Source organism: Mus caroli, unplaced genomic scaffold (assembly GCF_978045245.1).
Source record: "Mus caroli unplaced genomic scaffold, Mus_caroli_1 scaffold_2, whole genome shotgun sequence".
In the NCBI taxonomy this organism is placed as follows: domain Eukaryota; kingdom Metazoa; phylum Chordata; class Mammalia; order Rodentia; family Muridae; genus Mus; species Mus caroli.
The window spans coordinates 54,385,188-54,411,831 of record NW_028227257.1 but is presented as its reverse complement, the minus strand read 5'-3'; the positions used below and the strand labels follow the sequence as shown (position 1 = coordinate 54,411,831).

The window sequence follows — 26,644 nt, the reverse complement described above, 5'->3', positions numbered from 1 at the left end:
TTTTTCAGTTACAACTCACTGGAGGTGCTTAATAATAAAATACTCTGAAATGACATCACATGCACTGTCCAAACACAATTCTATCATATACCCAGTAAACTACAGCATAAACATACTTCCAATTGCACAGAAAACCCAACTTGTCATGTGACTTGCTTTGTGTTGGTTATCTGCTTTCTAGGGTGGCCCAGAACTGAGTTTATGGCATCTCTAGACTTTCAGGGCATTAACTACTCAACAGATGTTTCAAACAAGTCTCTTAAAATAAAACCACCTGTGAACGTGTTTTCCAAGTGATGGCATTCCAGACTCAAAAATAAGCACATGGCAGCAGATCTATTGTTGAATACACTTCTTTTCCCCTTTCTTCAGAGAAACAGTGCTTCATGGGAGCTTCCGGCTGTCTTCAGGAACTATGCACACCTTCTTCTGGTCAATGTGACCAAAACTGAGTGACACAGGTGAGGCAGCATTCATTGCTCACTGCCCACGATGTCCCAGAAACTGTGTGCACCTGGGCACTCTGACCTAAGACACAGTGAGGCCACGGCTGGGGCGTGCATTCCAGATCTGCCACTTACTGGCTGTCAGATCCTGGATAGTTTCTTAGTTTCTCCACAACTGCATCATTTGGACAGGACAGAAGTCCCAGACATGACTGGGCTTCTGTGAGCCCTGAGGGTCAACCACAGGGAAAGGAGGGATCTACAGGAGCCTATGGGAGTCTACAACGGTCTGCGCAGAAGGCATTGCATTGACCACTCCAGAGATTGCTATTAGCTCCAGTGCGAGGATCTTGGCAAAGCCAGGTGAGTGCAAGACCCACGGCAGGCAAAACTTTTCAAATCCGCCTGGGCAGGGGAGGGAAGGGAGCTGGGGTGATATCATGATGCATTTCAAAAATCACTTAATTAGCAGAGGACCCCACTGTGCAAAAAGGCTGCTATTAACCTCTGGACGTGAGATAACTTTTATCCTTCACATAGAAAAAGAACACAGAAATTCTCTTTTGGTATAATCCATTAGTTTTGCTAGTTTTTATTAGAGCACTACAATTAAGACATTAAATTATAAATTCAGGTGGTATATTTAGAAATTAAATTACAAAACAATACAAATACTTTTAAGGTGTGATGTGCCAACAAAGTTTAAATGCTATCATTAACTGGGAGTCAGTTTTAGATTCTACGGAATCCCTGGTGTGTACAAAGGTTAAAGGAACAAGGGAGATGGAGAGATGTTTGCAAATAAAATATTCCACAGAAAATTTTAAATAAAAAGATAAGCTTTCAGCGAATTAAATTAATGTTCTAATCTGTTGGCACCATGTACAGAAAATACTTACATGATAATTCCTTAAGCAAACAGCAGCTTTACAGTAATAATACTTTATACATACATTAAAGTAACAATGTGTTACAATTTAGCAGTTTTGTATTAAGAATTGAAAATGAATGCAAAGATCGCTCTTTATTTGCACATTGTAATTCCCACCCCACCCCTACTTTCCCCAGGTTATTAAAAAAATCACACAAGTATGTTATTTGGATATTAATTTGTCAATATTTAAATTATTTGAATTCCTTTTGACTAATTCTTTTCCAAACACTGGAAGCATATAAAATACCGTCTCTTCAAAAATGATTCCAGTCAAAGCCTGTAAAAACTTCAATGTATAACACACGTTATTTTTCCATGTTTAGTCAAAAGAAATTATATTACATCATTTACAAAGATTAAAACCAAAAAATTAAGCTATTATGAACACCAGTCTTCAAGGAGTAATCATTACAACAAAGAGGCTTACCAGAGGGGGCTAAGCAGGGGGGTGTGACTTATACTGTAATTCATATGCTGATAGAAATCTAACACTAATTATTGCCAGTAAAACTACATCTACACACTAAAAAAAAATTCAGCTTTTACTTCTTGTGCCAATAAACTTATTCTTACCATTAGATTTATGTCTACAACTCCGAAGAGAGTCAAACCTACTTCCAAAAATAAACCTTTCCTATTCCTCGTACCTCCTCTAGAGCCTGGGACTCAATATACACGAACACCCCCGCCCGGCCAAGCTTACCCGGAGGAAACAGATCACACACACACTGATGCATACTTAGGGATACTCTCAGCGTGGTGGCGCTCCCTTTGATAAACTGTGAACTGTCCTCTAGAAGTGACCATTTCCCTGTATAAAGTCTGTGGTCCCTTGGATTTGTGGCCAGAAAGCCACTGCCTGTGAGCGGGCACCCACTCAACTTCTAAACCGACGGCAAAATTAAGTTACTAGTGTTTTCAAGATTTCCTCAACTTCTCTTTTGGTGCAAGTGTCAAAAATGTAAAATGATGATTTGCACCCAGCCCAGGAGAAAATACAAGAAACTTTGAAAAGCCACCAACTCGAGATCAAGAGCTCTCTGAGTCACTGACACCAAGCAGGAAACACGATCATGCAAAGTAGGAAAAGTTCTCCACCTCCTTTCAAGACTGTCAGGCCTTCGAAACCTCCGTCATCTCTTTAAACAAGTTAAGGCTTCTTAACTATGCAGACAGTAAGAATCAGCCCGTGTAGATCCACCTCACTGTTGGCTTCATTCCTTACGTCTAACTCAAGTGTCAGATACTTAGTGCCTAACGTCTACACTGGACAGCAGTTTAGACTGGATGGTATACTACTGTCCCCTTTAGCACACTAATAAAGTTGACAGACTGACATTTTTTATAGAGCAATGCTCCTAAACTTTCACAATTCACAAAAAACTGTAACATCAGCCAAAAATCTCATCTCTCCAGCATTAAATGCCAGCATTATAAAACTTGGAACGATCACAGTAGGTCCCAATTATTTCAGTAAAGACTATCTCTAATTTCTCTCTTCTGCCTCTGGGAGGCAAAGTCCTGCTCCAGATAAGCAGGGGAGGAGAGCACCTCCTTGCTGCTGCCTCTCCTGGGAGCGTATAGGTAGGAAGGAAGCTCAGGTGTCCATCTGTGAACTGGGAGCTGGGGTGTGAAGGAGGAGGAGACGGAAGACAAAAGATGGGTGAAGTATGATTCTCCCGTCTCACAAGACACTTGTAAAGACAACAGAATCCAGGGGGTGGCTGGAGAACAAACAAAACAGCTCATTAGGATTCTCCCAAGCAAACACATACATTCCTAGAGAAGGACAGAGATAAATAATTATGAATACAATTAATTTCTGCATATATTTGTATATGATAAACCATCTGAAGGATCAGCACAATTAGAATAACCTTCTGTTTTCTTCTCCAGCTTCTTCCAAGCCTTCCCTGAACATGTCACAGGCTGCAAAATTCCTTTCCCTGACTTCCTTTAACTGTGGTTCTTGCTCTGAGGAAGGTACAGAAATGTACGATTAAAAAACAGATGAAATGACTTCCAATGTGGATGCCTTTGAATATGCAAATAGATCCACACCTCAAACCAGGAGGGTCCTAAAGCAAATGCTAGCAGCAGAGCACAGCAGGGCAGCCTTGCTTCTGTGAATCTGCAGGGAAGGGCTGTGCTGGTTGGCCTGTCAGAGCTTGCCTAACTTTACATGCTATGTACAAGAGCATTCCTGAGGTCAGAGGCAAGGGTTAGACAGAACTTGGCAAGTCCCACCACAGGGACTGTTTGATCTTACAGACATCTACCCCTTCCCACAAACAAGATCAGCATGTTGACGCTCCAGTGCTCGCCTGACTTCTGCAAGCCGTTTTAGTCCATCCCAACTTTCACAATGACCAGTACTTCTGAAGTAAACGTCATGGACCGAATTAAATCTGCATCCAATTTTAATGCACAGCACTGTGCGGTCTTGAGGCCTCGGCCTTGGCCTTTAGTCCCCGATGCTACCTCCAGCTCTTCTCACAAGCAGCTTCTGTAACTCAGACAGATACCCCTGAAGGAGATGGGCATGCAAGCAAACACTGGTCCTTCGAACCTCCATCTTTAATTTGTAAAATAACCTTAAATAGCCATTAGTTGGGTTTTTTGTTTGTTTTTCTTTAGAATTTGGTCTTCTCTCTTTAGTCATTATTTTTCATTACAAAGTAAGTTGAAATAAGTCTGAATTTTCTAAACAATTCTTAGAAATAGACGTGGACACTGTTCAAAGCAAAGTCAGAGATCATAACAAAATAGGTAAGAGCTACAAAAAGTCTGTTGGGAATAAAAAACATAGTAAGTGACTGGACAGTGGAAGATGTTGAGAGAGGTCAGGTACATGGCTGCATCTGGACACAGCTGGACACAGCTGGCACTTCCTGAGTTATGTACTTTGGGGAGGAGAACTGGAATCAGGATGCTCTTTGCCCTTGTTACTGCTGGGCTTTGGCAGCTGGTCAGGAGTCCAGGTCTCACTGTCTGCCCCCGACTCCAGCCCTTCGGGCACTTCCGCTGCTTCCTCTCCACTTTGCTCTGCACTGTCTTCCTCGGAGCCAGGAAGGGCTTTGCCAAGCTGCAGTGTCTCCATAGTCCTCTGGGTCTCGGAGACCCAGGACTCGATTCTACTATTGAGCTGCACTTCTTCGGATGTGGGCTCATGAGTATAATCCTCCTCCTCCTCCTCTTCGTCCTCCTCTTCTTCAAGCATGCCGGGTACAAGAGTGCTGGTGGTGCTGGTGATGGAGGAATTCAAAAGATCCCGGCAGCTGCCATCCAAGGAGCCAGTCTCTGTGCTCTGCTGGGAGGCCCACTCCAGGTCGTCCGGCTTCAGCTCATCCTTGTCACCCGTGGGTTTGCCCTGGCTTGGCGCTGAGGTAATGCTGCCTGCAGTCAGCGGCAGCTGCTTACCCACCAGGCTGGTGTCAAGGGTGAGTCTGCTGGGCTTCTCAGGAGGGCTGTGCGTGCAGGGAGCCGTCTTCTCCATTTCCAATGGTTCCAAGCCGTCGGACGTCTCCACCATGCTCCTCCAGTTAGTCTCTACAAGCAGGAAGCAACGTCCGTGAGAACCAGAAACACAGTTTTAGAGGCGTGGAACTTATTTAAAACACTAAATGAAGGGCAGGAACAGAATACAGACATTTGTTGGCTCATAAACTGAATGAGAAAATTAAACATTTAATTTGCTCTACAATGAGTTTAAAATGTAATAAAGTTCCAAAATAAGAGGTAGGAACAGAATATAGAAATTTGTTGGCTCATACACTGAGTGAGAAAATTAAACATTTAGTTTGTTCTAAAATGAATTTAAAATGTAATAAAGGGAGAATAATGTTTAAAGCTATGTGTACTGCGGCTGAAACATGGCTCCGTGGTTAAGACGACTAACTGCTCTTCTGGAGGTCCTGAGTTCAATTCCCAGCAAATACATGGTGGCTCACAACCATCTATAAAGGATCTGATGCCCTCTTCTGGTGTGCATGAGACAGAACATTACACACACACACACAATATTTTTTTATAAAACAATGTGCATTCAAATGAAGAACTAAGAGGTAAAATGTACTACTGTGCAGAAAGTAGAGTGTACAATCCACATCTGAAAACCAATGCACTGCCTCTTTGTATCTGTGCCCCACAGCTATGCTCATGTCAAGGGTCTTTCGTCCACAGACAGCAAATCAAGATGTCCAGCACCAACAGTTCTAACGTCAAGGGCCTGGAAGAGCACATCACTTAGACTTTGTGTCATATGTCACTTCTACACAACTAATGAATGGGACCATGCATTTCTGTGTCTGGGAAAGACTGATTTACACTACACAGAACTTGGCTTACACGGTATGTGTTACATAACACAAGTATTGACAAAATCATCTTTAAGGACCAGGGCTCCAGGATGAGTATGGCTTTCCCACTCTCCTGGGTTTATTATTAAAATAAAAAGATCCAATTATCTTACAGTAATTTACATGGTACAGGAGTATTAGTATTATCGTGTTGTATTGAGCTACATACATTATATTTAATTTGCAGATGGTACTGGGGACACTGCAGTCGGGACACAGTTTATACAGAAAGGGAAAACTAACAAGCCTTTTCCCTCAGCTGCTTCAGCGCTGGCCAGGAGCTCCCATCCTCATTGCTGCCTCAGGGGTGCACCCTACATGCACCCCACGCCTCCTACTCCCAGGCTCATAGTGAAACAATGATTCAGTGTCAAAGCCCAAGAAGCCAACTGGCTTCTGTCCTATCTTTCGTCCTCATTCTAGGCCTCTAGCCCATGAAACCTGTTATTGTTCTATGTCACTTCTAGCTCAAAAACTACAATTGGTCACTGCTGTTTTAACTCCGGTCTTTAATGTTTCTGTCTTTTGTGTTCTGCTGTACGTTCCTAGTTTATTCTGTGAGTTGGTTTTAAATCTGTCTAACTGGCTTCTGGTGACCTTAAGACAAGATTTAAACTCCTTAGATGGTACCTGTAAAGCCTGTTATGACATGATTCTCACATATCTGCCTTTCTGGTCCCACTGCACCCTGCCTTTACAATCAGTCAATACTCAGTGCCCGGGCAGTCCCAGGCGAGGCGAGGTGCAGCCCGGCCCGGCACATGCTGCGCTGTGCAGGCTGTAGACAGACGCCTCCTGCCCCTGATGACCTCACCCAGGGGTTTGAGCTTCCTGAGCTTCCTGTGAGTGTCCACTGACCTGAACCCAGAGCACCTTTCCAGAAGTTTCACTGGTCCACCCTCATCCCCCTCACTCCCACCACATCTGTGTTCCTGTAGCTGCCACACAGTCAATGCCATTTTAAAACAGTTATTAAAGGCTGGCAAGATGACTTGGCAGATAAGGCATTGTCAACACAAGCCTGGAAACTGAGTTCAATATTTGGAAACCATGAAGAAGTGACACACAAAGCTGTCCTCTGACCACCACAGAACATGCTGTGACACAGCTGTGCCATACCCTATCATGAGCATGCAGATATGACAAATACAATTTTAAAATAAGTTATTATTACATATCTATTTAATTATGAAAAGTAAAGCCTTATAGCACATTGACAGTTCCTCCCATCAGCTCTTCTTTTTCCTAAAGAGAGGGTCAGCAGTCAAGTCCTTCCTTCTTAGGTACAGTGTTAAAAACGAAGGCTTCCTTCCATTTTTGAATACCTTAAATTCGGTGCTCAGACTCTGAGAAGTCATTGGGTTATTTTCCCTGTGTGTCAGCAGAGAAAAGGAGACCAGGACAGAGACAAGGAGACCAGAACAGATCATCTAACCAGTTAAATTCAGAGGCAACAATGTATCTAATAAGTTCACAGATAAGATTTAAATGAGATAAAATGAAAAAGGAACGCTTCACAGAGAAACCCTGTCTCGAAAAACCAAAAAAAAAAAAGAAAAAGGAACGAAAACAGCAGGTGACTATATGTAATGGGTGACACTGATTCTGGTAGTCCTGGGTTCTATAAGAGAGCAGGCTGAGCAAGCCAGGGGAAGCAAGCAGGTAAAAAAACATCCCTTCATGGCTTCTGCATCAGCTCCTGCTTCCTGACCTGCTTGAGTTCCAGTCCTGACATCCTTTGGTGATTAACAGCAATGTGGAAAATGTAAGCCGAATAAATCCTTTCCTCTCCAACTTGCTTCTTGGTCATGATGTTTGTGCAGGAATAGAAACCCTGACTAAGACAAATTGGTACCAGCAGAGTGGGGTATTCCTGTGACAACCTGACCATGTTTTGGGGAGGACTGTGGAAGGACTTTGGAACTTTGGGCTTGAAGATCCATTCTTTGTTAAGAGCTCTGTCAGATGTTGTGTAGGAGCTTGGAAGTTAATGTTGAGTACAGAAGATGGAGGTCTGGCTTGTGAAATTTCAGAGGGAAAATTAAAGACTCTTTACAGGGCCATTGCTATTTTGATTGGGAAGATTCTGTGGTTCTGGTTAGCTGGGGCTGAAGAACCAGCTGTGATTAACAAGATACCAGAACTACTAAAGTGAAACTTTTGCATTACTGGGACTATTGATGCTGGTTAGCTGGAGCTAAGAAATTAGCGGTGATTAAGAAGAGACCAGCATCATTGAGGTGAGATATTCTGGGAAGTGTTTTCTGAGAGCACAGAGGCTGTGTTCCAGAATTAGCCAAGGTTGTACCTTGTGCTGTGGCTGGACTTAGTAATGTGTTAAGAGTAACCCAGGTGGTACTGGTTTTGAAGGCATGAAGGGGTCATGCAGAGCAGCTGAGGCTCGGTACTGTGAGAGGCCATGGGAGGCCATTGGTGAAGGTGCAGCCTCAGTTGCAATTGATGGCCCAGGACTGAAGCAGTCATGCAAAAGAGTTGAGGCTTGGCACCATGAAGAGAGCAGATGAGAGGCTAGTGTTGAAGCCTAGTTACAGTGGAAGACAGCAGCGCTTTGGAGATGTCAATACCAGGAGATGACCACCAAGAACAGCAGCAGCAGTGGAGTACAGGCAGCTGGAGCCTAGAGGACAAGCTGTGTGCTACAAAGGACAGGGCTGAAGAAGTGACTCAAGCCCTTGGAGGAGCCCAGAAGATCATGAGTGGATCCCAAACATTGGACAGTTGGAGTTTAATTATTGCTTTTGATTGTGACTGTGCCCTGATATTTTTCCCTCTTGAAGGAAGAAAATATTTTAGTGGAACCCACAGTTAAGAGACTTTTAACTGTAAAAACTTTGGATTTTAAGAGAGATTGAAATTTTAAGAATTTGCAAAGACTGTGGGACTTTTAAAGTTATTTAAGATCTTGGGGATGAATAAGAACTAAGGGTTGAGGCTTACTAGTGATGTGTTTGTGTGTCAAGTTGACAAGGGGTCAATTGTACTGGCTAATTTTGTGTCAACTTGACACAGGCTGGAGTTATCACAGAGAAAGGAGCTTCAGTTGGGGAAATGCCTCCATGAGATCCAGCTGTAAGGCATTTTCTCAATTAGTGATCAAGGAGGGAGGTCTTGTGGGTGGGACCATCTCTGGGCTGGTACTCTTGGGTTCTATAAGAGAGCAGGCTGAGCAAGCCAGGGGAGGCAAGCCAGTAAAAAACATCCCTCCATGGCTTCTGCATCAGCTCCTGCTTCCTGACCTGCTTGAGTTCTAGTCCTCACATCCTTTGGTGATGAACAGCAATGTGGAAAATGTAAGCCGAATAAACCCTTTCCTCCCCAACTGCTTCTTGGTCATGATGTTTGTGCAGGAATAGAAACCCTGACTCAGACAGAACCCAACTGCGCACTAGCTTTCATGATGGCTTCTGACTGTGGGCGCAATGTGACCAGCCACCCAATGCCCCTGCTGTCTTGCCTACCATGACACACAGAGTAAGCCCTTCCTCCCATAATTCTTATTATGTTATTAGAGCATTGTAAAAAGTAACTAACACAATACCTCAGAAAAGATAGGAGAAATATCAACTAGTTCAAAAAGTGAGTTAGAGTTCAAACCATTATAGATCAGGGCAGGGAAGCCAGTGCAGGCTCTGGCAAATCATGCTGTGCCTGAGCGCGGCACTGTTTCAGTCTGGAATCACACTGACTTGAATTATAGAGGATGCAGAGAAGTATCTGCTGCTTCTACATTTGTAAGATTACACTGAGGAATACAATAAAGCTAAGAAGCTTAATAATCTTACAGTTTTAATTACACAAGTATAAATTATTAGAATAAAGCTTCCTATTATTTAGCCCACAGGGGTCAAAAGTATGATGTATTCTGATCTTAAGGCGCTCTTAGACTTTTTCGTAGCTTGTTAGAACTATATGATGGTGTGAGTAAGAATGGCCTCCAACAGCTCATAGATTTGAATGCTTACTCACCAGGGAGTAGCACCACTTGAAAAGGATGAGGAGGTGTGGCCTTGGTGCAGGAAGTGTGTCATTGGGGATGGGCTTTGAAGTTATAAAAGCCCACATCAGGCCAGCCAGCTCACATGCTCTCCCTCTCCCTCTCTCCCTCTCTGCCTACGGATTAGGATATAGCTCTCAGCTACTGCTCTAGTGCCTGCTCCCCACCATTATGGCAATGGACTAAACCTCAGAAATGGTAAAGCCCCCAGTTCAATGCTTTCTTTTATAAGAGTTGCCTTGGTCATGGTGTTGCTTCTCAATGATGGGACAGTGACTAGAACAAACCTGATTCCATTCCAGGGGCTGAAAGGATAGTCTTAGTTCCAAATATGGTTTTTGGTTTATTTTATTTTATTTTATTTTGAGACAAGCTCTATGTAGCCCTAGTTGTCCTTGAACTCATAGACCAGGCTGCGGGAATTCACAGAGATCCATTTGTCTCTGTACCCAAAGTGCTAGGATTAAAGGTTTGCACTATCACCGCTGGCTGAAATATTCTTTTTTTTTTTTTTTTTTTTTTTCAAGACAGGGTTTCTCTGTGTAGCTCTAGCTGTCCTGGAACTCAACTCTGTAAACCAGGCTGGCCTCAACCTCAGAAATCTGCCTGCCTCTGCCTCCCAAGTGCAGAAATATTCTATTTTTAATAATAATGTTTGAACTAACTTTTAAGCCAAAAGGAGTTGTGGGCTTGCTTCCTAGTATCATATAAACTGTGTGTGGTAGCACATAGCAGTAATCTCAGCACTTGGGGAATAAAGACAGGGACATCTAAAATTCAAGGTCTTCCTTATCCAGTTCCTTATCACAGCATTCAACAGTGAGTTAAAGGCCAGACTTTGAAGGGATAAAAAAAAGTATAAAAACAATCAAGAAGTAGATTAGAAGGTTATTTACAAAATGGTTTTAATCACTTGAATTATTTCATTTAAAATGGTATGGGACAACTTACCATATTCCTTTTCATTGACTTCAGAAATGGGTTCAGAAATAACACTGCAGAAAGAAATGGCGCTTGCTGCAGAGGGGTTGCGAGAGTGGCCCATGTGGTGAGGCACCGTCTTCACGCTCCTCAAGGCTTCCTCCGCTTGCTCCTGCTCTGTTGCCGCAACCATGTCTTTATACGCCTTCCTGGCTTCCTCTGTGAGCTCCACTAATCTATTAAACAGGCTCTAAAAAGACAGATTCTTCTGTGACTAGTCAATGTTTTTTCATTATTAAGCTTCTTACATTTTTAGTCCAGATGAAATCTGGGCAGTACATAAACCACAGAACCTTACAAAATGTTCTCCACACACGAGGGCCATAAATCTCATAGGGCTGAGGCAACTGATTCTAACTATTTGTGACATATTTGAAAGGTGCAACAAATGTACCCCCCTGTAGTCTGGCACTACACAGAAAAGGAACACCAGCTCTTCTGCAAATACTCGTGCCTCACTGTATGGGAGAGACAGCAGCAACCACATTACAGTAGCTTAGAAGCTGCAGAGGGGTTGGGCCAACAAAACAAACAACAACAAATTAACAACACTAGCTTTTAAAGTAGACATTAAATCTGATGGTGGGCCTCACTGAGGAATTCAACGAAGCTAACATCTGATACAGAGCTTGAAGAGCAGGTACAGGAAGGAGAGAGGGCAGCCTTGACTAGGTAGACATGTGAAATCATAAACTAAGGGAGACAAGAGAGGCATAAAGCTACTTTGGGGGCAGTGATAGTCTTGCCTGGGTTGAATCACGAGGGAATGAGCATGTGTGGGGAGGTGGCTGGGGTACAGTAGATGGGAGTTTCCAAAGGAATTAAAAATCCTCTAGTCAGATGTGGGACATTCTCATGTTTAATAAAAATGCCAAGAATTACACAGCACTAAAGCTACTGCATTTCAACAGCTATATCTCATGACTTCCTCAGGCACCAAAAGGACACCCATAGGACAAACCTGGTGCTTCCCAGGTCATCACTCAAAAGACTTCACTCCTGGTAAATGCTTTTGCTGTTGGTTTCAAGACAGGGCTTCACTATATAGCTCCGGTTGTCCTGGAACTCACTATGTAAACCTGGCTGGAACTCACAGAGATCTGCCACTTTCTGTCTCATGTGCACTGAGATTAAAGGTGTGCACCATATACCCTGCACCCCTGGTAAATGTTTAGTGTCTTGGTGTCACACTGCTACTTAGACAACCAGGAACAATGACAGATGCTGCTCACTGTGCTGATGGCTGAGCCAGTCAGTGCTGTAACTAGCTATCAAACACACTCACGACTTGTTTTTACAGAGGAAGAAGAACGGTGAAAAGCAACCCTGTCATGGACCATTAATACTACAAATTTTATTTGTAAAAAGGATTTGTGTTTTATTGTAGTGTGTAAGAAATCATGCATTTAAATGAAGCCAGTAAAAAGAAAACAAGTATGTCAATTTGTGATTCTGAGATTAACACAGGTATTATAAGCAAACCAGACCAAAACAGAAGCTAAAGGACATAAGGGAAGAGGAGAAAATATTCAACAGAGAAGCTCTGATCCATTCCTTCGAGTCACTAACTCACTCCTGGCATGTATTAACAGAAAGAAGCAAGACAATACACCTCCTAAGTTCTCCTGTACGTGTGTGTGTGTGTGTGTGTGTGTGTGTGTGTGTACACAGGTGCACTATAGGTCAATGGCAGGAACTGTCTCTCAGTGGCCAGTGTGTTTATTAGACACAATCTCTCACTGGTCTTCGGAGACCCACTTGTCTCTGGCTCCCCAGTGCTGTGAGTACAGCTGTACATAACCTTGCTTGGCTTGAGATGGGTTCCAGGGATCAGACTGAAGGTTGTTTAGTGACTGGGCCACATCCCCAGCCCTATCTCCTAAGTTCTTACCTCAGCACCGAAATAATTGAAGATTCCTACAACACTAACAGGAACCAGCTTGTTCACACAGCGTCCCAGAGCTTTCCTTCCAAGGGCAAACACAAAAGGGATCTCTTGCTCCCGGGCCATGGCTATAACATTGTAGAGGGCTTCATCGAGGCCACCTGAGGTAAGGAAATCAATGCATGGAGAGCCACCAGTCAGTCACCTACATGTTGGAGCTAGCATGGCTAAAAGACAAAATACTGCAACAAAAGAATGTCTTACTTGATCTGTAACACACACACACACACACAACCACCCACATTTACATATTTGTCTCTTTCCACAATTAAATCCCAAATTCCTTCAAACCCAGTACTTTAGTTTCTCTGTAGGGCTAAGCATAGCAAAAATAAAGTTTCATGTAACAAACATTTACTATGAAGAAGTTAGGTGAAGCCGGGCAGTGGTGGCGCACGCCTTTAATCCCAGCACTTGGGAGGCAGAGGCAGGTAGATCTCTGAGTTTGAGGCCAGCCTGGTCTACAGAGTGAGTTCCAGGACAGCCAGGGCTACACAGAGAAACCCTGTCTCGAGACAACAAAAACAAAAACAAAAACAAAAACAAAAACAAAAAATGAAGAAGAAGTTTGGTGAAATAGTTACCAGTAGCTAGTTCTTTTTTTTTTTCCCACAGTCTTTAAGCTCCAGTAATAACTGACCGTATTTACTGAGACAGATTAACATGGTAGCTTACAGGTGTTTTCTCTGTGCAAGTGTCTACCATGCTACCTGACACCTAGATGGGTCTGCTCCACCAACAAAGTCAAACAAGGCTGCACTGTATAGAATGTACATATGTGCTAGCTTACATAGGAGTCACTCTATGTGTACTGCCTAGGTTTAGGTCAACTTGACACAAGCTGGAATCATTTAGCAACAACCACCTAAATTAAGAAAATGCCTCTACTACACTGGCCTACGGTAAGCCTATGGCATACTTTCTTATTAGTGATTGAGAGGGCCCAGTCCACTGTGGTTGAGAACACCATCGGGCTGATGGTCCTCGGTTCTCTAAGGAAACGGGCTAAGCAAGGCATGGGAAGCAAGCCAGTAGGCAGTATCCCTCTATGGCCTCTTGCATCCCCTCCTGCCTCCAGTCTGCCATCTTGAGTTCCTGTCCCGAATTCGCTAGATGATGAACTATGAGATTTAAGGTGAGATAAACCCTTTCCTCCCCACGTTGTTTGATCACAGTATTTTATCACAGCAATAAACCTCTTAAGACACTATATAACTGCTGGCTTCTGGGAGACAGATCTCCACCCTAAGCAGACCCTGAGGCCTTTACCTTTTCTTCTAATTCTTTTTTAAGTAGGAAAAGTTATTAAAGGAAGATTATGTAAAGTTTTCAGGGCAGAATCCACAGGTGCTAAGTAATGCGCACCCTGACTGTTCTAGTCTCATCACAGTAAGGAGCCGCTGGGTGAGCCTGAAGTATTCCCTTTTCTCATGCTCAGGATGTGTCTTATGACTACACTGCAGATAAAGACATGGTCTCCAGCTGCAAGGTTGGTTTGGGTTCCCCACAGAGGTGTCCCTCTCTAAGCAAGCATACGCACCTTTCGACTGGATCTTCTCACAGTTGGGGGAAATGATGACGCACTTGATCTTGTTCAGCTTCATGTGCTTGGTGACCTCCCGCAGCCCCATGACCAGTCGCCGCCTGGCCTTGGCTCTCACTGGGTCCTTTTGGTAGATGCGTTCCTGGAAACTGACAAGCTCTTGCAGAAGGAGGGTCACACATTCATCAATTTCTTTAGAAAGAACCTGGTTACAATATCTGTAAAAGAAGCAAAGAGCTGGGTAATTCCATCCTAATTTATTGACCTGTAATTACAGACTTACATTAGGAAAATATCTTTGAGGGTGAATACATTCAACAAGGCATTTTTTTAACAAGTTCACCAGTGTCTACAATCTCTAAACATGCCAATCAGAAAAACAGCAATACTGATTCTCTTTGTGAATTTCAGTGAAGTAGCTTTTAGTCCAGGACAAGATGCCTTGGGAAGTAGTACTGAACTCCTAATTATTATAGTTCTAAAGCTATAAACCAAATGCTGACTTACTAAGAGACTACAGTTTCATATGCCATTGTGATACACGTCATTAGAGATACTTCTAGCAAGAGAAAAATGCAAGTTTTCTGAATTTCTTAGTAACAGTTCATCCTCTGACTGAGGAGAGATGTGCCTGACCCTGCTGCTGATGTACTGACAGAGCCCCCAAGGAAATCACAACTCCACAGGGCTCAGCTACATAATTCCTGGGCATAAACCTGGAACAAAGAGATAGATGTATACCCGTGTGTACTGCTATAAACCCACAGTAGCTAAAAATGGTCTCCAAGATGGTCTCCAGCATGAATGGCTAAATGAAACTGATGAAAATTTATTAATATATACTGGAGTTTTATTCAGCTGCCAAGAAAAATAAACTAAAGACATTTGCAAGAAAACAGATCTAGGGACCATTATGTTAAGTGAAGTAACATAGACTCAGACAAATACTGCATGCTTTCTCTCTTTAAGAACTTAGATTTACATTTGTATGTGTGTACAGGCACACATACAAGTATGTCATGAAAGTAGATGAGATCACCAGAGGGCACACGAGATCTTAGGAGAGGAAGAAGAAAATAGAAGATAAGGAAATGTTTGTTTGTTTTTGTTTTTGAAGAGAGAGTCTCACTGTGTATCCCTGGCTGTCCTGGAACTCGATCTGTAGACCAGGCTGGCCTCGAACTCAAAAGATCTGCCTGCCTCTGCCTCCTAAGTGCTGGGGTCAAAGACATGAGATTTTGGTGTCACCACACCCAGTGAGAGTAATGGAAGGAAGTGACATGAGCGGAGGACTATTTGGGACAGGAAGTGAAGCAGCATAAGGTGGGCAGTGGGGGAGGGGAGGCAGCTGAAGGAGTGCATGAGTGAGCACCAAGCAGAACGATACAGATGTATAAGATGCCACAATGAAACCCACTCCTCTCTGTGCTAAATTGAAGAAAAAATCAAGGCGGTAGACAGTATTTCTTACTGCACAGCCCAGCCCACCAATCCAATCAATCTGTTTTATTTTGCAAAAAAAAAAAAAAAAAAGGTTATAAAATATGCCAAGAAGGGCTGGTGAGATGGCTCAGTGGGTAAGAGCAGCCGACTGCTCTTCCAAAGGTCGGAAGTTCAAATCCCAGCAACCACATGGTGGCTCACAACCACCTGTAATGAGATCTGATGCCCTCTTCCGGTAGCTGTCTGAAGACAGCTACAGTGTACTTACATTAAATAAATAAATAAATAAATCTTTAAAAAAAAAAATATGCCAAGAAAACTAAAAATACTTCATCCTTGGAGCCTGGAAAAGTCTCAGCCATGAAAGCATTTCCAACCACAAAAATAAGTTTGGTTAGGTGCTCTGAAAACCTATGCTTATGGAAGACAAACTCAATAGGTAAACTGAAGCCTTGAGGTAAACAATAGGCTTTTGCACCAAACCAGGCAGCTGACTGAGGCCGTCGGAAGACAAAGAAGTGTACAGTCACTGTTCACTTAGCTCCCGGGCAAGGCAGCCATCACGTTTACTTGTGGACCATCAACTGTCCTAGTTCTGACCTCACTGCACCAGAGGCAGGCAGTCTACCTCACATGATGGGACATGGGCCTGAAAACATGTCCAGGAAATCTCATGTTTTACCTACAAGCATTTAAGCAAGTATGACATCATTTCAGAAGATAGAATGGGAGGATTGAGGAAAGATTAAATGTTATAAACACTCAAAATTTAAAAATTCAACAACAAACTACATTTTCCTTCTTTCCTGTCTCAAGCTGCTCATTTCATACATATGTATTTCTTTTCCATGTGTTTCATTTGCTCCACATCTGCTGTCCTACATATATTAGCTGCTCAGAGCCTGAAGAGAGGCTTTTGCTCAGCTAGAGCTGAGGAGGGAGCAGAACAGAGCAGTGGCTGCCGGAACCACACTGGCTCTTGCTCTAGAGTTCCTTCATAAGTCATTTTTAAAGGTAAAAGCTCTTTGTCTACACAAATATTAAAATACATCACAGCTGCTTTGTGACTCCTTAATTATCCAATTTTAAATCCAGACATATTTTCTTAAAGCAAGTGCATGGGTTAACTCAGTGGTCAAACACCTGACCAGGAAGCTGAAAGCCATGAAGTTGATCTCTAGCACTACAGAAACGCACAACAAACAAGAACAAATGGCTTTATGGGATGGACCCAGGGTCTTAGGGGAGGAAGTCTGTTACCTGTCATTAACTGATTAGTAAGCTTTATAAAACGCCTATGTTATATGCAAAAATGTAAGTATTTGGAGAGCAAACCTCAGAACATTACATCCTCTATGCACACATATGTAACATCCATATACACATACACATAATATACGTATAATGTAAAAGGCCGGGATGCTGGGAGAGAAGCACCATGCGGGATAAAGAAAACACATCACTGTGGAGTCCCATTCCAGGGGCACTGACAGCAGGGACTGCTTTAAATAGACCCACGCCAGCCATGAAGCAAGCGGAGGAAACCAGCACAACCTCCACAGTCCCTTGTTGGGTTTAGGGAACAAGGGTACAAATTCAGAACGACCAAGAGCCTTCACTTGTTTCACCTCAATACTGAGAAAAAAAACTTACTCTCGAAATCTTTTGCTGTGGATTTTGGTTATCGTTGACGATGCCATTGGGCTGCCTATGCCAGAACTAGCAGGTGAGCCTTGCGACACAGGTGTCATACAGTATGGAGAGTTCTGACTTGCTGGAGAAAGTGAAGCATCACTGGGCATGCTCAGTCCAGTATCTGTGGAGAGTCGAGGTGAAAGGGAAGAACCTGAAAACTTTAGACGCTAAGAAGCTCCAGATGAACGCACACAATTTCGATGATAGAATTTTTCAGGCTGTACCCTAATTCTCCAGAAGCTAGTAAATTAAGCATTTTCCCATCATAAATTATTTTTCTTATTAACTAAAGAATGAAGTATTCCTACTATTATTAGAGCATACCCAAGAAAAATCTAAGCACAGCAGCTTAGAAGTTTCCATAGAAGAGTTGCAGTACTGGCAATGACAATCTATGTCACCCATTCTCTCTTAACTCCTTATCCTACACCTGCTCACCCTCCCGACTCCCCAGGCTCACATCTGCTCACCCCCACACCCATATCCCGCAACCCTGTATAGAGCAAGACTCACCCTCCTGAGCCTGTCCTGATTCTCCTAGACTCCACCTAATTATCTGGCCTTTGCTTCTGTGCTCAGGCAGCCATACTTCTAGATACAAACTATCAACTCTACTGCTTCTTCCTAAGTTACTGCTTGTCCTCAACAAGTAAAGGCAGTAAGTTTGCATATTCCGTCTAGTAATTAGAAAGTTACACATTCCTTCTGTGTACCCATCATATCAGCCTTTGACCATTTGGTTTTCCAACCTCTTGCTGAACACACTGGTAGCTTTTAGATCAACATCAGAGGGATGAATGAATGTGTGGACATACATAAATCTAAGGAGAATCATATTGAGAATAAAGGGGAACCCCAAGAAGCTATGTCCTAGATAAACAATACTTGAGAATAAATTAACTTTCCTAAAAGCACTGAAAGATTCCTGGTTGAGATCTGTGCAAATCAGATTTACCTTGCTGCAAAATGCTGTGTGGCTACTTGCTGTACCAGATGGGAACCTATCTGTTGGAATCACGCATGCTGGTATGAATAGAATCTTTGCTCTGTTTTGCAGCTCTCTATTCCTTGTGCTTTATGTATTAATTCCCCCCAAAATAAGAAATCAATAAAAGTGCTTTTAAAGTAGTCCTATGAGAAAAAATAACCAATATATAGTGTTTTATATGTAAAAGATGATGAGCAAAAACTCATGGCCGTCCCAGGAGTCCCAGGTACTGGGAAAATCCTAATGCCTGAGATGTTACTACAATTGATGGATCTGAGCCTCCAAATTGTCAGAGACCTGCTATGGAACACCTGCCCACCCTTTCAGCCATCTGCTTTCAAAAGAAACCACCTAAATCAACATATATAAAAGAGAGTGTGCAACTGCTACTGGAGGCGCAGCTCGGCATCCTCACCTTCCTGGGAGACAGTCTCCTGAGGCAAGTCATTGGTTAGGTCCAAATGCGTCTCTGTTGGCTCCTCAGCTCCCAAAACACTATGTTCCACAATCAGACGCCCCTTCTTCTCCTCTCTTTCTTTCAAAATAACCTGAAATCCATTACAGCATTCTTTAATTACCAGTCACTCTTCAAATAGATGCAACAAACTCTTCCAATGTTCCACTAAAACACAGGCACAGCCGTGAGGACCTCAGTCGGCTGTGTTACCTGGCTATACAGAAGATGGCCTGTTAAAAGGTGACTTATTTTAGAAACTAAGTTGAGGAGAATGCTGTACAGAGAATATAAGGAGAGTGCTAAGAATCACAATCAAACTCACATCATCTATCTCCGTCTCCAAATGAAGGGAAGCAGGATGCTGAAGCAAACAAGCAAATACGGCAGGTCTTTAAATCTGAGGTGACCACATAAGATTTCCAAAACTGACTCATTCAGTTTGTTTGATTCACACTCTACAGTTTTCAATTATTCAGGCATGGATTAACTCATTCTGACCCTCTAATACTAAACCAAAGCAGATACCATCATCAATTTATAGGTAAGGAAGACAAAGGTGAAAGAGTGGGCCTAAAACTGCTCTACTCCACACAGAACATACATTGCTGTTACTAAGGTTCAGGGCTAGCTGGCTAGGAGGCAAAGCGCCTGGCTCAGCTGTCTGAGGCCTGGGGAGAATAGAGTTAAGAGCAACTGAGAACACTCTGGATCTAATTAGGCGTCTACATGCAGGCCCCCATGCAAGCATGCCCACAAATGCTTGCACACACATATATATGTAAGAGAAAAAAATGCAAAGGAAAGAAAGATCTGAACTTATTTCTAAGAAGGGTCTAATACCTTGAATATGAAATGTTTAGCAGTTTATTCTTCAAACATTATAGAAAATGCAGGACCTTCTTACATACAAGGAGACTGTCATACAATGCTGGTTTTGAATTAATCAGTCACATATAGCCATGTGTATATTACAACATCTACTTCCTAAAACACAACTAATTTGCAAGAAATACAAAAGGTAAACCTTTAATTATCTGATAAAGAAACATCTCCAGACTCGGGGTTACCTTTTTCAGTGCCGTAGGTCGTTTTAGCTTTGCAATTTCCTTCTCTTTTCCTTTTTTTGCTTTAGAGGAAGTAATATCCAAAGAATTAAAGGATGTCACACATGGCTGACTTTTGGCTAAGGTCTTTCTGTTAGAGTCTTTAGTGTGGAAAGTGGCTGTGGTGACAACTGAAAACAAACAAGAGCATTAGTGTTACTACCGCAGCCAATCTCCACACGTTGACAATCTCCTAAACAAAGCCTCAAAAACACAAGGTTTCTCTTCCCATGGAAATATACAGAGGACGGCGTAATGACAGGCTGGGCAGCATCCCTCAGACACAGCTTTGTTCCAGGTCTTTCACCTCCCAAGGAGAAGGTATGTCAACTGACAGGTCTGAAGTAAGCTGGATAGCTGGCGTCCAGTCAGCCTGCCCAGCTGTGTTCTCCTCACTCCTACAGAGGCAGCCTCTTACCCTGCTCACATACTTGGACAGCCTATGGCTCCTCTCCTCAGCTCAGGGTCAGAAGGCATGCTGAGTCTCCTGTTACCCAGCAACTGCTACACCCTACTGATACCCTCATTCTGCAGCCCTGATCCTTAACATTGCTAAGCCTCCAAATCCCCATCTCTCCACTCCAGCAGAATGCTTGTCATTTCCTTGAGAAGACACTGCCCAAATTACAAAAGAAAAAAGAATCCAAAATGAGAGGACAGACATCCTTCCTCCTGCCCAAGGCCCACTAACCAACCACCTCAGCTCCTAATGCCACTTTAATTCCCCTGGGACCTTGTTCTGTCCCTTTTCTCATGCACTCCCCTCACCCAATCTCTGTTCTTTGAGTACTCCCTACTCTTCTGTCGGAAACAAAAGCTGGCTTGGGAGGCAAAGCCAAAGCCTAGTCCCATAACTGGGCTGCCTCAGCCTATGGTGCTCTTACTGCACCCTCTTCCCAGTGAAACTTCTCAGCATCATTCTGAGCCCCTTTCCTTTCCAAACCAGCACCATCTGGCCTTGGCCCTACCCACTCTCTTGTAAGTATGCTGCCAAGACCCAGCAGAACGCTGCAGTCACCAAATACAATTTCCCAATCTTCAAAAATTCCCCCCAGGCCTCTTCTAACACTCATTCATCCATCTGTATTTATTTGTCTGACTCTCCTTCCTTTTGTTCCTGAAACCTGGTCACTCCAAGGACTTCTCCCTCATTTTAAATGGACCGACTTCTAACCTGAACTACACATGTATAAGTCCAGGGCCACTGTCAGCTCTCCTTATGTCACTGTGGTATGTTCATAGCACTCTTCACTAAGCCAGAAAGTACAGGTACAGTATATGTGTGAGGATGTGCCTGCACATGTATGCATATGCATATGAAGCCATCTTGGTGGTGTGTCTTCCCAATCACTGTCAATTCTAGTTTTAAGACATGGCCGCTCACCAATTCGGCTACACTAGCTGGATAATGAGCTGAATGATCTGCTGGTCTCTCCATCTCTACCATGGGGTTTATGGGTGTGCACTGCTATTCACGCCTGGCTATTACACAGTACTAGAGCTCCACACTCAGGTCCTCATGCTCATGTGGAAAGCACTTCACTGATGGAGCCATCTCTCCAACATCCCAGACTTGTCTTCAACCTACGCCTACAGCCTACTGCTCCACACACCATCAGGTCCTTGCAAATGTTCGCTCCCATTCTTTTCTTAGGTTTCCTAACAGCTTTCTTTCTATTCAATACTTTCAAATAAAGACTGGGAAGAGAAGGGAGTTTTATTTCTATCTGCCAGGAATCCAACTCATTCTTCAAAGTCCAGTTAAACACTGTCTTTCCATGCAGTCACTTGTAATCCTTATTACTCTTCTATTGCCATAAACCACTCCCTTCTTTCTACAGGCTCACAGAACTTGATATATTTCTCCTAAGACACCACTGTTGATCAGGGTTTTGTTTTGGTTTTTGGTTTTTCGAGACAAGGTTTCTCTGTGTAGCTCTGGCTATCCTGGAACTCACTTTGTAGACCAGGCTGGCCTCAAACTCAGAAATCCATCTGCCTCTGCCTCCCAAGTGCTAGGATTAAAGGCATGCACCACCACTGCCTGGCTTTGACCAGATATTAATATGTGTCTATTATCCTATAAGATTACCAATGACTGGCCCAACTTGAGACCCATGTATGTGAGAGCTAACCCATGACACTATTAGTGAAACTCGGCTATGCTTGCAGACAGGAACCTAGCATAGCTGTCTCCTGAGAGACAGTTCATCCAGCAGTGGATAGAGGCCGATGAAGAGATCCATAGCCAAACATCAGGTGGAGCTCGGGGACCCTTGTAGAAGTGTGGGGGATACAACTGAACAAGCTGGAGAGGTCAAGGACTTCACAAAAAGACCCAGAGTCAATTCACCTGGTACTATGGGGTCTCACAGAGCCTGAACCACCAACCAAAGAGCATGCAAGTGCTGGACCTAGGCCCCCTACACATTTGCAGCTAATGTGCAGCTTGGTCTTCATGTGAATCTCCTAACAAGTGGAGTGGGGAGCTGTCTTGGTCTCTGTTCTCTGTCACTCGATCCCCTTTCCCCTATACTGACTGCCTGGTTGGCCCTCAGTGGGAGGGGATATACCTAGTCCTGCTGGGACTGGATGACCCAGGGTGGTATGGTACCCAAGGGGGACTTTCCCTTCTCTGAGAAGGGGAGGCAGCAATGGGGAGAGGGTTTTATAAAGGTAGGACTGGAGGGAAAAGAGGGGGAGGGCTGTACTCTGGATATAAAGTGAATTAAAAAAAATATTGAAACCAAGAGATTTATTTTATATTTATTTTATGTCATGTGTATGAACGTTTTGCCTGGATGGATGGATAAATGTGCACTATGTGGATGCTTGTCGAAGGGCATCAGATCCCCTGGAACAGAAGTTATGAATGGGTGTGAGCTGCCACTTGCATGCTAGAAACTAAACCTAGGTCTTCTACAAGAGTAAGCTCTTACTGGCCAATCAGTTCAAAGCTGAGCCAGCTATGTGTTTTGTGAGCAGGTCTGTCTTCATCATCTCCATAACCCCAATGCTCCAGACAGCATGTTTTATACACCGATACTCAGATTTGTTTAACATTGTTTCTATTGAATCAATCACAGCGGTAGAACTGGGGATGTAGTTCAGTGGCAGAGTTTACCTTCTATGCATAACACCGTAGGTTCAAGGCCCAGCACTGGAAAAAGGTTGGAGATTTAGTTCAGTGGTAAAGTGTTTGCCTAGCCAAGCATTAGGCCCTAGGTTTAGTTCCCTACAACTAAAAAAAAATAAATTGTTAAAATGACAGCTATCTGGGCATGGAGGTTCGCCAGTAGTTTCTGAGTTTGAGAAACTAAGGCAGGGGGATTCCTTCAGCCCTGTCTCACAAAACAAAACCAGCAATAACAGTAACAAAAACCCCAACCAAGTTGTAATGGTCACAGGTTAACAACCACTTCTTTGTGACAAGACTTACTAGTTGCTGAGTGGTTATAACCCGGTTGATAAGCACTCTACATCCATCATCTCATTCCTCAACAACCTTGCAGTAGGCACCATCTCTACTCCAATTTAACATAAAGAATTAAAGGACAGAAAAATAAGTATCTTCCTCAAGAAACACATCCAAGAGCAGGTTTCCAATCTCCACAGCCTGACTGCAGCGCCAGCTTGGAGCTGCAGGGTCACACTTCCATGGCAGGAGCTTGCTACTCTGCATTCACCAGCACCTCTACCAAGTTCCTCCCAGCAGAGGTTCCCACTAAATGAGGGGCAGCCACATGTCTCAGCACCTGGGATGCTGGTACACATTCCTGTATCTCTACCTATTCAACAGTCCAGGGACTGGGACAGTCTGGGAACAGAACACAAAGAGAATCCTGCTTCTCAGCATTGGTCCTTTGAAATGGTGCCCTTCCCTCCTTTGTGCTATACCAAAACAAAAGGTGGGGGATCAAACTCTGAGCTTTAAACTGTTTAAACAGTGGGAAGCTAGATCAGTGGCTCATTCACACATAAAAAGCTATCAACACTTGCCATTCTTGTCCTGTAGTTTTCTCTTTTACTTTAACCCTTGAAGAAGAAAAACAAAACAAAATAAACAAACAAACCCAATGAGGATGGGGCCAGGGAAAGAGGGCTCGGCAGCTAAGTGTCTGTGCTACAGATCTAACGACCTGAGTTCAGCTGATCCTCAGAACCCATGGTGGAAGGAGTCAGACTCCTGGAAGCTGTTCTCTGACATCAACATGCTCAACATGGCACGGGCACTCACATTCTCTCTTTAGGGGTAGAGGGTCAAGTACAGAGTAAGGAGAAAGAATGTAGCTACAACCCAAAGGCTGCAGAACACTATGCAGACAGACTAAGGCCTCACCTGGATGTGCCAGCGGCCTGGTGTTGGTGATCTGGCGTGCCTTCATTGCCTGCTGCTGCTTCTCCAGAGCAGCTAGCATGTCCCCTAGGTCCAGCTGCACAGGGGTTTTAGTCTTTTTTCCAGCTGCTTTTGATAGAGCTTCCTAAAAGATGGATAAACAAAGATTCACTTTTTTGTGACTGGGAGAGTCTGACAAACTACAATTCCATTTGGTACTCCGATCCACCCCACCAAGGCCGGCGGACGACTACTGATACCTGCAACTTTTTTTGCTCCATACTTATTTCTGAGTATTCCTGTGCTGTAGCAAGGGCTGCAGCTAACGCTTTTTTCTTCTGACTCTTGGCTCGTTTAGGAACTGAGGTGGTGATGGGAATCGGAGTCTGAACTATATTGATGGGTGAGTTCTCAGGTAAGTCATCCAACTAGGAAATGGGAGAAACACATCTGTTAGTCATTTCATGGAAGTCAAACCAAAAGAAAAGGCAATGCAGGCTGAGTCAGGTTCTGCAGGGAAACAGTACACTCAGAGGACTTGGCGTCATAAGGAACAGGGTAGGCAGGAGGACCATTCTAGAACAGGAGACAAAGGACAAAAGCTGAATGTAGCAGGTGATCCTTGTCCAGAAGTTTCCATATAGAACGCATGTTGTCTAATCAGTACTCAAGGTTTTCTCATCTAATAATAGAATTGCAGACTTCCCCAAAACTACTTTGATTTAGAAAAAGAAACATTAAGGCTCAAAAGATACAAGAGTCTGCTGCCAAGACTGAAACATGGGTTCTCTTGATGGAGAGAGCCAACTCTTGCAACTTGTCCTCTGTCTCCCTCAGGCCTCTGTGCACCACCCATACCATACACACATACAACACAACTGCGCTCTGTGCACCCCCCATACACACACACAACACAACTGCACTCTGTGCACCCCCCATACACACACACAACACAACTGCGCTCTGTGCACCCATACACACACACAACACAACTGCGCTCTGTGCACCACCCATACACACACACAACACAACTGCGCTCTGTGCACCCATACACACACACAACACAACTGCGCTCTGTGCACCACCCATACACACACACAACACAACTGCGCTCTGTGCACCCATACACACACACAACACAACTGCGCTCTGTGCACCACCCATACACACATACAATACAACTGCTGCGGTGAGAACTTAACACACTGTCCCAACAAACCATGTCACCCTATGTCCTGTATACCAACCTCAAGACTTCTTCCCACACAGCCCAAGTTGAAAGGAATTCTATTTTTCTTATAATTTTGAAAAGAGTTACTTACTACTTTTGAAGAAAGTTTCTGTTGAATATTCTCATCTTTAGAATTTCCATTCTCACTTAGTTCTTGAAACCCATCTTCATCCTGAAATAGTTTCACTCTGTCAGTGAAAATGTTCAGTGCTAAGCCGGGCGTGGTGGCGCACGCCTTTAATCCCAGCACTTGGGAGGCAGAGGCAGGCGGATTTCTGAGTTCGAGGCCAGCCTGGTCTACAGAGTGAGTTCCAGGACAGCCAGGGCTACACAGAGAAACCCTGTCTCGAAAAACCAAAAAAAAAAAAAAAAAAAGAAAATGTTCAGTGCTAACCCTACAAAGGGGTGTGTGAGGGTATGTGCATGCCTTCATGTCTGTGTGGGGTGTGTGGGGTACATGGTGTGTGTGTGGGTGCATGTATGAACATGTGTGTGCTCATACACATGTACACACATATGTTTGCTGGGGATCAAACCCAGGGCCTTACTTCGGCTAAGGTTACCACTCTATCAATGAGCCAGCTCCCTGGCATAGAAACTTTCTATACCGTTACGTGACAGTTCGGAAAGGTAGGATGATAATGTATCTTTGTATCCTACTTCTGAGCTGTTTTAAAATCACCCTTAAAAAGGACATTTTATTTTTCCTATGCTAAGCCTATTTTTTATTCAAGCATAAAGTCATGTCCACACCTACCCATCCTTTAGATTTCTGTAACCACTTTTTCATTTTTATACTAATCTATCCTAAGATAAGTAACTGCAAAAAATTCAAATGGATTTTATCACATTCAGATAATTTGGAGAAGATTTTAAACACTTGAGTAGTCATTTCATATTTAAATTTATTCCATTCCCTATTATATACAATCTTAAGAATAATGTTTAAAATGTTTTTATTCAAATTAACTTCTTAGTCAATATACTTCTGACTGAATGGAAACAATCATATAAGTGGCCTATAATTAAATTGTTATATTTATAGTTAAACTATTTTTCTGAGACTAAAATTAACTTTTGTTGAAAGAAAGAATGAAAGTAACATTCTATCAATCACAAAAATGTTTAACTTGCATAAAATCCATAAGTAGTATAAACAAAGACCAGTC

General features: G+C 43.3%; 1 protein-coding gene across 1 annotated transcript in view; it reads right to left on the bottom strand.

Annotated features, from left to right (window-relative positions):
* Positions 1–1,002: 1,002 nt before the first annotated feature.
* The window catches only part of Secisbp2l (SECIS binding protein 2 like), a 47,997-nt gene continuing 22,355 nt past the window's right edge, over positions 1,003–26,644 (bottom strand). Inside the window, exons 9-18 of the mRNA XM_021150851.3 lie at positions 25,567–25,647; positions 24,505–24,672; positions 24,248–24,389; positions 19,873–20,039; positions 18,764–18,896; positions 17,319–17,481; positions 14,220–14,440; positions 12,626–12,780; positions 10,705–10,924; positions 1,003–4,929 (exon numbers count right to left, since the gene is read on the bottom strand). Of these exons, the coding sequence (XP_021006510.1) occupies positions 4,277–4,929; positions 10,705–10,924; positions 12,626–12,780; positions 14,220–14,440; positions 17,319–17,481; positions 18,764–18,896; positions 19,873–20,039; positions 24,248–24,389; positions 24,505–24,672; positions 25,567–25,647 (2,103 nt within the window). The 3' untranslated portion in view covers positions 1,003–4,276. The remainder of the gene's footprint in view (positions 4,930–10,704; positions 10,925–12,625; positions 12,781–14,219; positions 14,441–17,318; positions 17,482–18,763; positions 18,897–19,872; positions 20,040–24,247; positions 24,390–24,504; positions 24,673–25,566; positions 25,648–26,644) is intronic.